The following is a 14,818-nucleotide window of genomic DNA, read 5'->3' on the forward strand; positions in this document are numbered from 1 at the left end:
TCTTAGGAAACTTCCCTTTCAATTTCATCCCTAGTAACCACGTGATCTAGAATTGTTTCGGCCGGTCGCTAGGGTTGTTCTCACCTTTCCGCTTTCTCTCGTATTACATCTCACTAATCTAAATATCTGCAGTTGGACAGTGTGTTAAAATGTAGATATGCTAAAAATGCCTTTTCAGGCTCCGGTAATAGGTCGCCGGGTTGATTGACAGGCCTATTCTCTTTTCGGCGTGAGTGACAAGTCTGCAGTTACTGCCGCAACACAGGAAATTAGAGTGGAATTACAATTGCAACCGTGTCACCTCCTCGGGGAAAAGAGAAAGGGAAACATAATATCGGTTGCCTTTCACACACACTCACACACATTTATCTGAATTATGGTTTGGTGGTTGCCCTTCCAGAGAATACCTTGTTAAACTAGTCTGGCTGAACTCAATCCATCTTTTGTCTTTTCGTAACGAGCCTCATGTGAGTCAGCTAATGATCACGATTTTACTTTTTGGCAATTTGAGCACAAGGGGGAAGGCAAAGTTGCTCGGCTAATGTAACGTCCTGTGGGAAGTTGTGTACGTGTGTGTGAAGGGTTTGCTAGAAAGGACTGCGTTAATATTTTAGTGTTTTGTGGCTCTCTTTAAAATAGATGAAGACAGAGGGCGACTCTTTGTGTAGGTGTGTTTTTACAGGAAAAAAAAAATACAAATGGGGGAGAAGTCAAGCGTGCTAATATGACTTGGCGCGAGCACGCTATTCCACACCTCTACTGTACCGGGCTCCGATGATCACTTATCCCATCATTCTTGAATTAGAATTGTTTTTGTGCAATTAAAATGCTTTAAATTTCTCAAAAATCAATCATAGTATCCCGACATTGAGCTACCCTTCAATCCCAAATTAATATATTGCAATCTTGCGTAAAAGCGATCTAAGTGCTACTAGCTGTAGGTCTGTTTAATGTTTATTTACTACCACGCTACTTTTATTGCACGTGGTGGCGATGGCTGGTCTGTTTACGAGTTCGGGGAAAAAGCTCTTGACACGTTGTACAAATTCTGACATGAAAAATTCCTTCTGTCTTTAATGCAAATCATCCTGGCAGACTAATTCGACTATGATAAAAAAACCAGACCACTCAAGGGCTGTTACATGCCACCGTAATCTTTAACAGAGGATGCATTAGAGAGAGAATCGGTTCAAATCTCGCAGCATTCAATTTACAGATGGACAGCTCTAGATCTTCAGATTACGAGGACTGGCCATCGACGGGATGCTATTTGAAGCCTTCGGGGAGCAAACCGAGACAAGAGACAGGGGCAGTTAGTGTCCGGACACAGTCCCGGGGTCATTTTCTGGCAAAACAAGGTGAAAGGTTTCGGACCGTGAGACAGATCCATCTCTCGGGTGTTAAGCAGCAGCTGGACGAGTGCACAGGCGCTATAATGAACTCGATTGAAGGTGAGCAGGAGCCAGGTGGCGAGCCTTTCATGAGTGGACAAAAGGCAATCAGCCTTGTGCCCCCATTGTTTGTGTGTGTGTGTGCATGTGTGTGTGAGAAGCACAAAAAAAGAAGATTTAGGCTGAAATGTTGGATTATATTGAAAATGCCTTCCAAGAAAGTAAAAGTCATCCCTCCCCCCCTCACGTTGATTCAGAGTCAATATACAAATGATCCACTTTGAAATTGAGAGTTTGACTCGCCGTCGTCATCTGCACCAAAAGGCTTTCTGGAATTGTCATTGATCTATTTGTTTCCGATGCTGCGTTTAATGATCTTCCTGTTTTGGTCTTCCAGCACAAGCTCTTGAGCTGGCCTGTTCCGATGAGTAATGACAAGTGCTACATTGCCCTAAAGATGTGTCATATTGCCAGGAAAAAAAATATGGTGATTGTTTTCTTCCTTGAGATGGCCCTCGCAACCTTAGCACAGCACTTTCCTGCGGTGCTTGCGTATTGGCCCGTGAATCTTCTTAACTGCGGCTCAACTACGAGATGACACAATTATATACTACGAGTATATGGTCAAATCACTGTTTGTGACAGCAAGCCACAATTTTTACTCTCTTAACAACCGCCACTGATGGGTTTCTTTTACTCAGCTCCACCCTTTAATCTGACTGCTTTTCTTCCCCCCTCAAATTCCGGTTTTGTCCTGATGGAACCGGTTCCAGTGCTTCTCTTAACTTTGCTGGAATGTAACTTTTAGTCAGGTTTTGTAGAATTAACATACCGTATTTTCCGGACGATAAGGCGCACCTAAAAACCTAAATTTTTCTCAAAAGCCGACAGTGCGCCTTATCGTCCAGTGCGCCTTATATAAGGACAAAGTTTTAAAATGGGCCATTCATTGAAGGTGCGGTTTATAGTCCGGAAAATACGATAATGACATTATGCTGACACTGCTATGTCGCAATTCATCAATCATGGTAATACATTTGTCAGGCTAAACTGTTTTTAATTGCTGCTGCAGGTAGTTCATTCTTGAAATAAATAATAATAAAGCATTAAAAAAATCATTAAGAAGGCATTTGTATTTTACCTCCCAATACATCCTTGAAATTCAGCTGTGTGCCCACTTTGAGGGTTTTTTTCCAAACTCACGTATGTCCAATTTCCGCCGGTCAACAGGTTAAAGGTGAAGGCTCTCACGTCTTCTGTTGTACGGAAGAAGCTATCATCGTCTTTACAAGGCTTCTCTGCCCCGGCAATTTCAGCAAATAAGGAACTGAGTGACTTTTATCAGCATTGCAAGGCTCCCCTATGAAGCCCAGGTCTCAAGAAATGGAGGAGGAAGTGAAAGTTTGTGCACCGCCGGTTATCAGATACACACTCGTTGCTCGGGGATATGAAATCCAAATAAGACATCTGGCAAAAAAAATACCTGGAGAGTCACTTCAGAGGAGAAAAGGCGCTAGTTGATTGATTCCAAGATTGGTATTTGAAGAAGTTGCTATTTGGGGGTTGTCACAGGCGCGTGGTTAACATCGCCAAATTGCATGCAGCTGTTCTCACCACCGCGGAAACAAATAACCAATTACAAAGTCATTTGGTTAAAGAGGATATGTAACCCGCAAAGGACGCTCGATCCGTAACACTTGCTGTGACGGATAATTACGACACGAGGACCTGCAAAACGCAAACAATCTGAAGAGACATCACAGACAAACTGGTGTTGGGATTCCCGGGCCAGAATCCCAAAACCGTTAATCCGGAACACTTCTTGGATGCCAGACCATAATTATGATCACGGAATGCCGAATGACGGGTATTTCAGGCAATGAGGTCGTTTCCTTATGAGTGTTATCAGAATGAATTCTGTTCAGCATATTTCCAAGGCCAAATTATTTTGTTTTGATTCTTTGGCTTGGGTTTAATTAGCATTAGTGTAGAAGGTAATTGTATTAGCAGTGTTGATACGATTGGAATTGGGTCCAATGGGTTCATTTAAAACATATTATTTTTTAGATGTAACAGTGCCTGACCATTAAGGACTTTACGGGTGATGAGAAGAACTAAGATTTCAATTTGAAACGTTCTTTAAAATCCGGCACAATCCATCTTTCAAGTGATTACGGTTCGGAACAGTTGGTAATTGCTTGTGACAGCCAACATGGAAAACTAAGGCAGATGTCATGAGTTACTGTCGTTGCCAGTCAGGAGACATTATGCAACTTTAATGATGACTTTTGTTAAGCTTGACTTGAGTCTAGTCAAAGATGATTTGGCGTTCTTGCATGAGCTGCATCTGAAGGAGCTCCAAGAATATCTCTTCACTTTGTATTGAGACGAATTATAGGAAATTTAGTTGGACCGAATGGGAACAAAAATTGAAAAAGTAGAACGGTCACTATTGTTCTTTGTGTTTGTACACAGAAAATACTCAAGAGCAGTCACAGCAGTGACAAAAAAATCGAGTTTAATAACTTTAATGTAAGACTTCATTTCTCTTGTATGATTTCCTAGCAAATTCCCAGGAGAATAAATGGAATATTTCAATCTGTCCTTCATCCTCACATCCGCAGCCCACAGCACTCACACTCGCTTATACTGTTGCTCATTCTCTCCCTCTGGTTTGTTTCTCAGAACAATTTACAGTGACAGCAGCAGAAGTCAACAGATTGCAACGCCTACTCGTATCCCTCGGCTCATTAACATTCTGACAGTGCAGTTCTTGTTCCAGCGCACACCGCCTAAACCCACTGTCCTTTTACTTTTTGCTTGAACCTATTTGAAATCAAATGACTCGAATGATGTAACATAAGCTTTAAAGAAAAAAAAAAATCATCCATTCCCGAGAGTTCACCCCGACTTAGTTCACTTAGTAATTGCAGGGCACATACAGACAATTTTCAGTCTTCACCTAATATTTTACACAAGGTCTAAAGCTGTAACCTCATCTCATGCTCCCCCAAGGCCTGAAAAAAATTCCACCATTAGTATACCGATTGTTTTTTTTTTTGTCTTCTAGAAGATACAATCCCCTACCCAACTCATCAGGCTGCTAATAACGGTCATCCAAAAGAAAAGGGTAAAAATAAGGTCAGTAGAGTTGGCTCGGCTGAGTCATCCAGGGAGAGCAAATTGGTTTTTAACGATCTACCTTGTGAACTCGAAGACAAAAAAAGTCACTAACCTTCTCATCTAAAAAAAAAAAAAAAACACAAAATCTAAATGATTTGCAACTTTAACATGAAAGGGGTAAAATGCACAAATATGGTCTAGCTGAATAATTCCATTAGGAAAGAGTCAATGTTCATTTGGAGCGTAATTAGGACCACTCTCTCCCAGACATGTTGTTCCGATTGATAGTCAAATTGGAGGAGATTGTGTTTACGTTTTCTTTCCAATCCAGTTAGGAATTTGGCTCTTACCTTGTCGTCCTCATCTCTTCCCTGAAAGCCAGCTCACGAATAAAGCCAAAGATTGATTCTTTCAACTGGAGACACAAATATGCATATTGTTGTCTCTAAATAAATAAAGTAATAATGCTGCCACAATTTTTTTTTTCATAGAATTGACCAAAATTTCTATTCCATAAACCGTTTTTGAAGTATTCCAATGTAGCTCTTTCAATTATCTTTTGTGTTTGCTTTAGTTTGGATGTTTTTTTCCGCTAGAGAAGAGGCACCATATCAAGATCTTACCACGATCCTTGAAATATTTTTTCGCCTCAAGGCCTCACCCGGCATTGTTATTTGGCACAAAGGAAGTGAGCTAAGGGTGCCCTCCAGTGCAGTGACTTGTGTACTCAACTGACTTATTGTTGCTGCTTTTATAATTGCTAGTTGACATGTAAAGCGCTCACTTTTATTCAACTTTGTTTAATTATGCGTTTATTTAATTGCTATTGCAGCGTAGGTGTTCCTTGTCTTATAATGCACACAATTCAGACTACAAACATATTCCTATATTTTGCCCATTGTCCTTTTAGGATTAGGTGGTTCTTATATGACACGCAAATACTGTAATGTGTTCACTCTCGTGTTATTTTCTCCACATGTCTCCACCCACACGGTCACATCTGCCCCCGTAACTACGTTATCTAGCAAAAAGCAGCAGGGATGAACAAAGAGGCGGAACGGAAATGTGCCGTAATGGTTGCGTTTAGCTTTGAGTCTCCACAAGGCCGACGGAGCCGGGTCACCGTGCCTCATCTGTATATAATCATCTCTTTTATCCCATGACTTTAAATCCACAAAAAAAGTCGCATTTGTTGTCGGTTGTCGGTCTCGGCTGACAATTTAAAGCGAGCGCGTCGTGGCAGTTTGACTTGATGTTTGTCACCAAAGTATTTGCTTTTGTCTTGAGGCGCGCTTTGGGCGTCGCTACTAAAATAAGAAATACGATGGAGAGAAGCTTCACAAACGGAATGATGAATATTAAAGGATAAAACACTTCATAGGGAATCATTGTACCTAAGAATTGATTGACATTGTCAAAATTGTCACAATGTGCATTTTAACCAGAAATTAATGATTCAGTTTAACTGGATTTGGAATACAATAAAATAGAATAGTGAAATGAACCCATTCAGTGCCATTGATGGTTATAGATGTCAAAGATGTTTGGCAGTGAATGAGTTAAAAGGGTGAAATGGACTTGGCCTTTAAATGGATGCTATCACCTTTGGATTGGATTTATAAGCAGAAAGAAGGAACGAGAAGGGAGAAAAAGAGAGCAAACGTGACATGAGAATAGCTTTCCATGACGGCCGCCCCCCTAACAATAGTCCTGTCATCGCCTTCCAAAGAGCAGATACCCAGATTCCGACGAAAGGATGTCAGGGGTGAAATAAATCACCAGGCCAATTTACTTGAGGAAGGTGAAATTCTTACAGTAAAGGCTGAGCGTGAGAATCACTGACATCCCTGAGTGGAGATTTTCTTTCGTCTTTTCTTGGCGGCCGTGACATTTTGAATCATTAGACCTGTGCATTTCTTTGCTGCATTGGGGAGAGACTCAAATAAAGAGATGGAAAAAGTCCTCCATGTAAAATTTGATTTGATGGAAGCATTGTGTAAAATTGTGAGAGATGTTTTCTGGAGTGAAAAGTTTGAAGATGTTTTTTTTGTGCTTAGGAGGGAAGGTGTGTCCAAACTTGTGTGTGGTAGGCTACTGTATTAAAAATTGGAAACGAAAATATTTGAAGCATTTTTTGTTGGTCAGAAATGATTTTTGACAATTTGTGGAATTCCAACCAGCATAATTTAGCCTCTGAAATACAAAAGCAGTTTTGCCTCAATTCTTCGGAGACTGGCAGCGACTTTCTCGTCGCTCTGCCTGCCACTCTCAATCTTTTTTTTTTTTTTTTTGTGGATGTGATGCAACCAAAAATTGGGCACCTACCTGAAGATTAAATCATAAACTTATGACTCGATGACGTCCAATTCAAATGCACTCCCGTCAGACTCATTATGACATAAGTTTAAGCATAAAACTGGAAAAAAAATGAACAATTGTCTTGACTCCAACGCAACTGCTGCTACTTAGTGGGGGATCCAATTTTTTGGAGTGCACCTAAATTTTCTTGGATTCTATTGTGAAGCTATTTTGACAAGTCACATGACAGTAGATAGAGAACAAATTTTAATGAGGTGATTTCCCCTGGCAGACAACCAATCATGTCGTGACACTTAAGCGTGCATACCTCTGCCAAGGGAAAAAAAAAAAAAAACATTCTTAACAGCTTTTTTTTCCCCGCTTGCACTTTGTGACCATTTTTTTTTTTCCCGTGGCGCATTGCTGCTCTGAGCAAGCAAACTAAAAGAATTGATTTTCTACCCTCAAGGGAAGCTCGCGTGCAGATACGCACTACTTACATAGAATATTTTAAATCCGTTTCTATTTCTTGTATTTTGGCCCTTTTCCAATGTCGGTGGCTGTCAGCAAAAATGCGCCACCGATGTTACACAAGCTACTAAGACACCGTCACCTCACTTGGATTTTAATGAGACATCCATTGCACATTCTTGCCAAGACCTCATTAATATGTGCATAAGTTGGGGGGAAAAAAAATCACTGTCCCTCTATCTGAGTTGGTTCACCACACTCGGGATGTTTTGAGATGCGACCACTCCACCACCCAAGCCTTAATTCATCTCATGGCCACATATTTTTGCCTTGATGACCTGTACATGACCATGTAACCAGACAAGCACGACAAGAAAAGCCTTTGTGAATCTCCCCCCCATCCATAATTCACTTACTACCAGGATGTCATTTAGCTCAGAGAGACTGACATGGCTTTGAAAGTAAAGTAGAAAGAGCAATTACCTTGGGAGATATTCAGTCAAAAGGAAAGAGCCCAGAGCTGCTTTCCTATCTACAATGACACACAGGAAGTGAACGATCGGAATCGTCAGAGGAGTGAAAGACAAGGTCTTTTCATTTCTCCTTTTCTTTCTCGAGCTTGGTGTTATATTGTTTATTGACACGCGACAACAGTTACATTGTGACATCACAACACGATATGTTGTGTTGACAATAATCTGGAGTTTGATAAGGAGCTGGGACCTAAATGGTCTTTTTGTTAAATTCAAATTTATGGAGACTTGGTCCAATGTATATGCAACTCCAATGCTGATGTCACCACGCTAATGGATTGTGCTAATATAATAAATTGATCAAATTAATCAGTTTAATCATTTTAATGCGATAAGTTACATCCACTCACGTGACGAGCAATTTTTTCAGAATTATTAAAAAAAAAAAAAAAAAAATGCAGTAACCCAGCAATCTGTTCCGTACAGGTGAAATAATTTAAAATTGTCGCAACAACGATTGCGTCTAGCTAGATACAAGGCACAGCATGTGTTTCCCCTCAACCTGCTGAAAAGAATGTATTGCAATTGTCAAAGAGAGACGTTTACACGGGAAAAACGCCATTTAGCTCAAAGCCCTGCTGTGCCCAAGTGTCTCCGAGCTGCTATGTGCATTTTCTGAATGAATATATTAATTTCCCGGCATCAAAAGATTGTTTGCCGGGGAAGGAACAGATGGATAAATAGATAAACTCATTCAGGGAAAAAAAAAAAAATCTCAACAATTAAATTGGACATAGTGAAAATTGGCCACACTTTTTCCCATGGGACTATTTAATTAATCAAACTGACGAGGCTAAACAAAAAAATCTTGGCAGAGGTAATCAAGTTTTTCATGCTAGGTCTTGCATATCATTTTAGCTACATGGATTAGGAATTTAATCTAAATGTACATTCTTAATTGGAAGAAGAGGCATGGTGACCTTTGTTGTTATTGCATATTCTAAATTGGAATCAAAAATATCAGAGTATCATAAACAAGTGGTGCTGATTGGCATTTTCACCGAAGGCAATCTAAATAGCGTTGCTCCATTACAATAGCTGATGATGAAATATTTATCGGGGATTTGAGGATCCAGGCAGTTTTTAATTAACATTTAGTAAACAGGCATCAAACAAGGTCCCTTCACTGCTGTGGGTTCTGCAATTTGCTTGTCGGTGTTTGCAGCTGCTTTGCGTTCGGTGCACATTTTCAGAAGAGCATACATGGCAACTTGCTTTAATGTGACTCATGATGATACATCGGCCCGAGCTGTTTGTTTGTGTGTGCGTGTTTTTTTTTGCTCTTGATAAAGCCAATCGGTAATTGAAACGATGCTGGACATGCAAAAGTGCAAATTAGGCTCAATTCAAAGTTGGTGGAGTTGCGAATCGGAGCCAATCGAGTACTATTAGTCATGAAGGTTACGTAATGGATGGATGGATGGATGGATGGATGGATGGATGGATGGATGGATGGATGGATGGATGGATGGATGGATGGATGGATGGATGGATGGATGGATGGAATTCATGATTGAATGCCCAATCCTGCTTTGGCACACTTGTGGTTGTTTGTTTGCAAAAGCAAATGTCGATATCATAAAGAAAGGACATCTGTGTCTGAATATTTTTAAGGAGAGGGGAAGGAGGTTCTGCGTATCACTTCTGGCTGCTGCCCAACTCCTTCCAACATAGTGCATCTTATTAGTTACGGCCTTTAAAAGCCTCTGGTTGCCTTTCCAGGCACACTCCATCCCCCCCCCCCAATATTCATGATTAGTGTGGAACTGATGTTCTCATTGTTGAACCACAGTTGATTTCGGGTCACGCTCATTACTCACACACTCTGTTGCCATTTCTGGAAGCAGCGCATTAAGGCTGGCTTTTCAAAGTTGCCATGAGAATAAAAATCAGAAGACCCTTACATGACTCATGTGCATCATGAATATTATAGATTTTTTTTATAGGATGAAATTTCTACTTGCTACTAGGTTTATATACAAAGTCAGCTCCGATAACTCACCAGACAAAATGTCTGTTGAGCTTTCAGTAACATTTCAAGGCCCATTTATGATGTTCATCATGTGTAGTGTATGTATCAAAGTGGGAGTCTTGTAAAGTGCTGACCATGAGCCCCTCATCGATGCACAAAAGAAGGTCCTTCGATTCCGCTCTCCACTTATGTTTTTTTTCCCAGTTGATGAATTGAGTGAAATGATACGTTTTGTGTACTCCAGATATTGTTAACCTTGTTGGCAAGACTTTAATCCAGATTCAGCAGGCACAAAAGTGTCATTATGGAATTAGTGAGAGGCTCGCTACTCAAGGATCAGCATGAATATGAACATCGACAGCTTTACGTTTATAGTCAGGGAGGGTCGCGACATCCTTTTAGCTTTCACTTTAGTCTGCGACTAAACTCTCGGATACCTCGTCTGTCTCGAGAGCATCGACGGCTTTTCATTATTTGTTTCTGCAAACTGAAATATCTTGATGGATGTTGAATTAGCGTTTTAAATTCAGACACTTTTCCTGCTAAAAAACAAAAACACAGCTATTTATTATTCTCTATTATACTCAGGTTGTTGTCATGCTGCTGTTTGCATTATTTTGAAGCCCAGCATGTAATTGGCGCTCATTGTTATATACTCCAGTCTTGCTGATGTTTACAAAAAATATTCCTTGACAGAAAATATAGATGACTATAAATTACTGTATAAATATAGTTGGATGCCTTTGAGACCGATTGTTTCAGAGCTTTGGGACTGAAGGTCACCAAAGTGTGCATTCAGGCATACAAAGGCAGGATCCAGGTGGAGGCAGGTTGCCAGTCATTGTGAGGAGAAGCGCAAATATTGGTGGCAGCCATCCAAAGGATCAAAATATGCATACGGCGCCACAGCACGTGTGGTTCCGTTATTTTTGCGCCTTTATGGAAATGTCTCGCAACGTGCACAATAAGCAATCGAAAAACTCGGCCAAACAATCCCCTCATACATAATGCAACTAAGTCTGTGTGGGAAGTTTGACGCAAAAATGATGACTTCTTGAAAAAATATTGTTTAAATATTTTGCCCTGTGTAACTGAATTTGCTTCATGTTTACACTTTGTGAAAGAAGCCATTGAACTCAACATTAATTTCCACATCTGATTGTCAGTATAAAAAAAATCTATTCATGCTTGAAGGACAAGGACAGAAAAATTATAACTTTCATCAAAATATATTTACAGTATGTGGCTTCCTCGCCATTTTTTGGACTTATTCCGCACAAGGGCGAATTAATGACCTGGCACTTTGATAGCGTCCACCGAGACGCGTTGGAGTTAATATCAGTTAATTAATTCAATGCACTGGGCAGGGAGCCGTGAGCGAGGTTGAAGTGGACCACGACGTACGTGCGTACGTGCGTGCGTGTAACGGCAGCTGAGGTGGCGGCGTGGCCGCTGAGGCCAAGTTGGTGAAGGGTTTAAACTGAGAGCGAAATCATGGGAGTAATCCACTGAGTGGCTATAATGTAATGAGTCAGCCTCACTTAATGGAGATCATTTGAGGAGGAAGAAGGAGGTTGAGGAAGCAAGAGAGGTGATGGTTAAGGAGATTCTCGCTTGACAGAAAGACGAGGTCTGCTATCCTTCTTAAAAGCCAACCAGACACTAGCTCGCGGTGGATGTTTTATAACATTACATCACTGCAGTGTTGCACAATTGTAGAATTATAGTGCGGCACGACTTGAGATAATCATGTTATGCTCTAGCTTGAGGCTAGGAATAACCGTTTTTATTTAAAACAGACCTAATGTTGCAGATGCTTTCTGCGAAGGCTTTGGCATAGAGAGCAGTGGTCCGGGGTAATTCCTGAACCAACTGCATCATGTCGGCATAATCAGCATGATTGAGGATACAAGTGATGTTTTTTTTGGTGAGTTCCTAGAACTGTCTAGAATGATTTTATTTATTGTCTTGCTACTGCATTCCTACTCCAGTCTAGATTTTGTTTCAGTGCTCCCTGAGATTCGGGTCATGTACCGTATTTTCCGCACTATAAGGCGCACCTAAAATCCTCCAATTTTCTCAAAAGCCGACAGTGCGCCTTATATAAGGACCAATATTGAGCCACTACAGCAGGCGTGTCCAAAGTCCGGCCCGTGGGCCAAATGTATATATCTTGTATATGGACAAAGTTTTTAAATGGGCCATTCATTGAAGGTGCGCCTTAGAATCCGGTGCGCCTTATAGTGTGGAAAATACGGTTGTCTATTTTCTAAAATCCATGTGAAGGATCTGATTTTTGTTTCCTGTGTGCACATATCTGATGATGTTTACTTGATCCAGGTCATGTACCTTTACCTGGTACAATATATTCTTTTTTTTTTTTTTTTAGCAGAGCTTATTATGCGCTGCAATATTAGCAAGGATTAGTTGTCAAAAGTGTCCCATGTGCTTGTTTGGCATGGTGTTGAGGTTGGGGAGAAAGCGAGGTCACACTCTAAAACACGTGGCCAGATGTGACATGACACATGCTGCCAATTGGGCTGAAGGATTTGAACCACAAAAGCACATCAAACATGTCCAAACTGTTCTTCAAATTTCCAATAATCTGTTTCTCTTCTCGCAACAGGTTCCTCATCAGATGGGCGCACTGACCTTCTACCGATACGAGCAGCCGATTGTAGACTACTGCCAAGCCCACCAACCCCTGCGGCTAAACATGGGCTACGAGGGCCCCCCTCAAGGTCTTGAGGGCCTGGAAGACCTGGGGCCTTGCGAGAGGGGCACTATACAGACAGTGGCGCTCCCGGCCGTGCCCACCGCCGCCGTCATCGGGCCCTCGGTGCCGGGGCCTCGTTCGCCTCCTCCGTCGGCGCTCAGGCCGGCCGCCGAAGGTCCCGGCGCCGGCGGACTTCCCTCCGAACGCACCGGCACGCTTAAATTTGGACGCTAGTGAGCCGGTGATGAATTGTGACTTGGAAATAATGGGGCAGCTGAGCTGGTTATCGACCTTGGGTTTGGATCACGAGTATGCCGAAATGTTTTGGTATCAACACACACAATCTGAGCAAATACAGACGTCATTCGGTGGATTTTTTTCTTTTTTACGGAACGGGCAGAGATGTAAAACGGAAGTTTATTTATATTTATTTCGCTATTTCAACAACATGGGTTGTGCTTTTGGAAAATTCTGCCACTGCATGTATTGGGACGGAAAGGAGGGCTCACACAAAATGATTTTTTGAAGAACAGGGTGTTTAACTGTGATTGCGTGGATAATTAACATTCAGCAAATGATTACAAAAAATACTTCAACTGTATTTGCTTTGACTTTTAATTTTGGATTTGGAATCTAATTAATAACATCAATCCACATATCAAACCAAAGATTTGTTTTTCCATTGAACTAGACATTAATTGTGGGCATTCTTAAATTTCAAGTGTATTTAATAACGTCCATTCTTAGATACTTAACTCAATGTCTGAGGTTTTGTTTCTAACAAATTGGAATTGTAATGAGATAATTGAGTCAGTCCTCAAACTCCAAACTGGGCATGCTCCATAGTTATCTTTTAAAAGATGGGCAGAAATTCATACACTCAACAATTTACCAAAACTAAAAGCAAAATAATGTATTGTACATACTCTACCCTTGAAGAGGTCCACTGACCACTCTCACTGCCCCATTTGGAATCACGTCGGATCACATGAGGAAAATCAGGAGAGCATCATCTCCCCGACATCGCTGCCCACTACAGAGCGAAGCCTCGTGGGGGACATGTTGAATCATCACGTTGAAGCCGGCTCGGCCTGAGGATGAACCCGCTGGGCTGAATTGGGAATAATGCCCGACATCTCCCTCTTGTCCCATGCGTGACATCACGGCTCTCTGTAAACTTTTGGGCAAACACGCCAAGCATTGCAATTGACTGACTTACAGAAAGACTCAAAGCAAGCAATGCACAGGGATCCTTTTATTTCCACATGCAAGTGACGATCGACCCCGAAAGGATCGGAACGCTTAACTGAACAAATTTGACCAACATTTTCCACATGGACTGGTCATCAAGATAAGAACCTGGGTAATTATTTATCTTTTCTTTTCGTCGGTTGTCATGAACAAAAGAGACACTTTTTTTTTTTTTGCGGTGTGCAATGATGATGTCAAGACATTCTATAGCTGAGGTGAAAATCAAATAGAACTTATTTATCATGTAAATAGAAAATCTTTTAAAGATGGCAAGAAAATATGACTTTCTGCTGAAACGTGAACAAAAAGAGGAGCCTTATGTGTTATAAAGTTCAAACTGGTTTCAATGATTCATATTTTTCTATTTGCTCCCGTATTCAAACCCAAAGCGGTTTCCATCATCCAATCATCACCCAAAGCTACACGATGGAAGAAAGTTTCAGAGCCCCATTGTGACCATGTGTCTCATCTCAGTGGCCATATGCAGCGACTCAATATTTTTTTTCACGTCATTCCTTTGCGTTTTAACAAACCCCCGAAACATTCACAAGAACTTGGCAATGCAACAAAAAAAATAATGTACAGTACATTGCATTAAAAATGCGCTTAGTCCAATTGCTTCTTAGTGCTGGTGGAGTTTCTTTTGTAAAAGCGATATATTTAGAATAAGGGCCCGTTTTCAAATCTGTCCATTTTTGTCCATGCAGTATATACTGTCTGCCTTGCTCTTGACCTGGAGATACCTGATTAATGAGTTATCTGTGCATGCTAATACCTTGTTAGTGGAAATTGACCGTGCAGGACACATCTGTCTATAGTTGGGAGCTGGATTGTTTTCGAGGACCTGCTCCAAGGTGGTACTCACTGTTTGGCTTAGCTTGTCACATACTGGACCTTGGTGGTTGGAATTGCGGTATCACTTTGAATTGCTCTACGATAATGTTAGCGGCCATGCTTTGCCAGCATTTTGTTCTGAGCTAAACGTCAGCATGGTAACCAAAAAAAAAAAAAAAAAAAAAGGCTGCAGTGTTCTCCAGGTTAGTTTTTGTAGTGTTTTGACCAG

The 14,818-nt window shown here is 41.1% G+C and overlaps 1 protein-coding gene across 2 annotated transcripts in view; it reads left to right on the forward strand.

Moving 5' to 3' along the window:
• Positions 1-14,105, forward strand: part of LOC148389463 (leucine-rich repeat transmembrane neuronal protein 4) — a 39,000-nt gene extending 24,895 nt beyond the window's left edge. Inside the window, exon 3 of one of the 2 annotated variants that reach the window (XR_015861807.1) lies at positions 12,415-12,549. Coding sequence is in view for 1 of the 2 variants with exons in the window: in XM_088392476.1 (XP_088248602.1) it covers positions 12,415-12,738 (324 nt within the window). In the remaining variant the exon portion in view is untranslated. Of the gene's footprint in view, positions 1-12,414 lie in introns of both variants that reach the window. The other variant, XM_088392476.1, reaches the window with a different exon arrangement.
• Positions 14,106-14,818: the final 713 nt, after the last annotated feature.

Source organism: Syngnathus floridae, chromosome 12 (assembly GCF_059516105.1).
Source record: "Syngnathus floridae isolate MCC-2025c chromosome 12, RoL_Sflo_1.0, whole genome shotgun sequence".
In the NCBI taxonomy this organism is placed as follows: Eukaryota; Metazoa; Chordata; class Actinopteri; order Syngnathiformes; family Syngnathidae; genus Syngnathus; species Syngnathus floridae.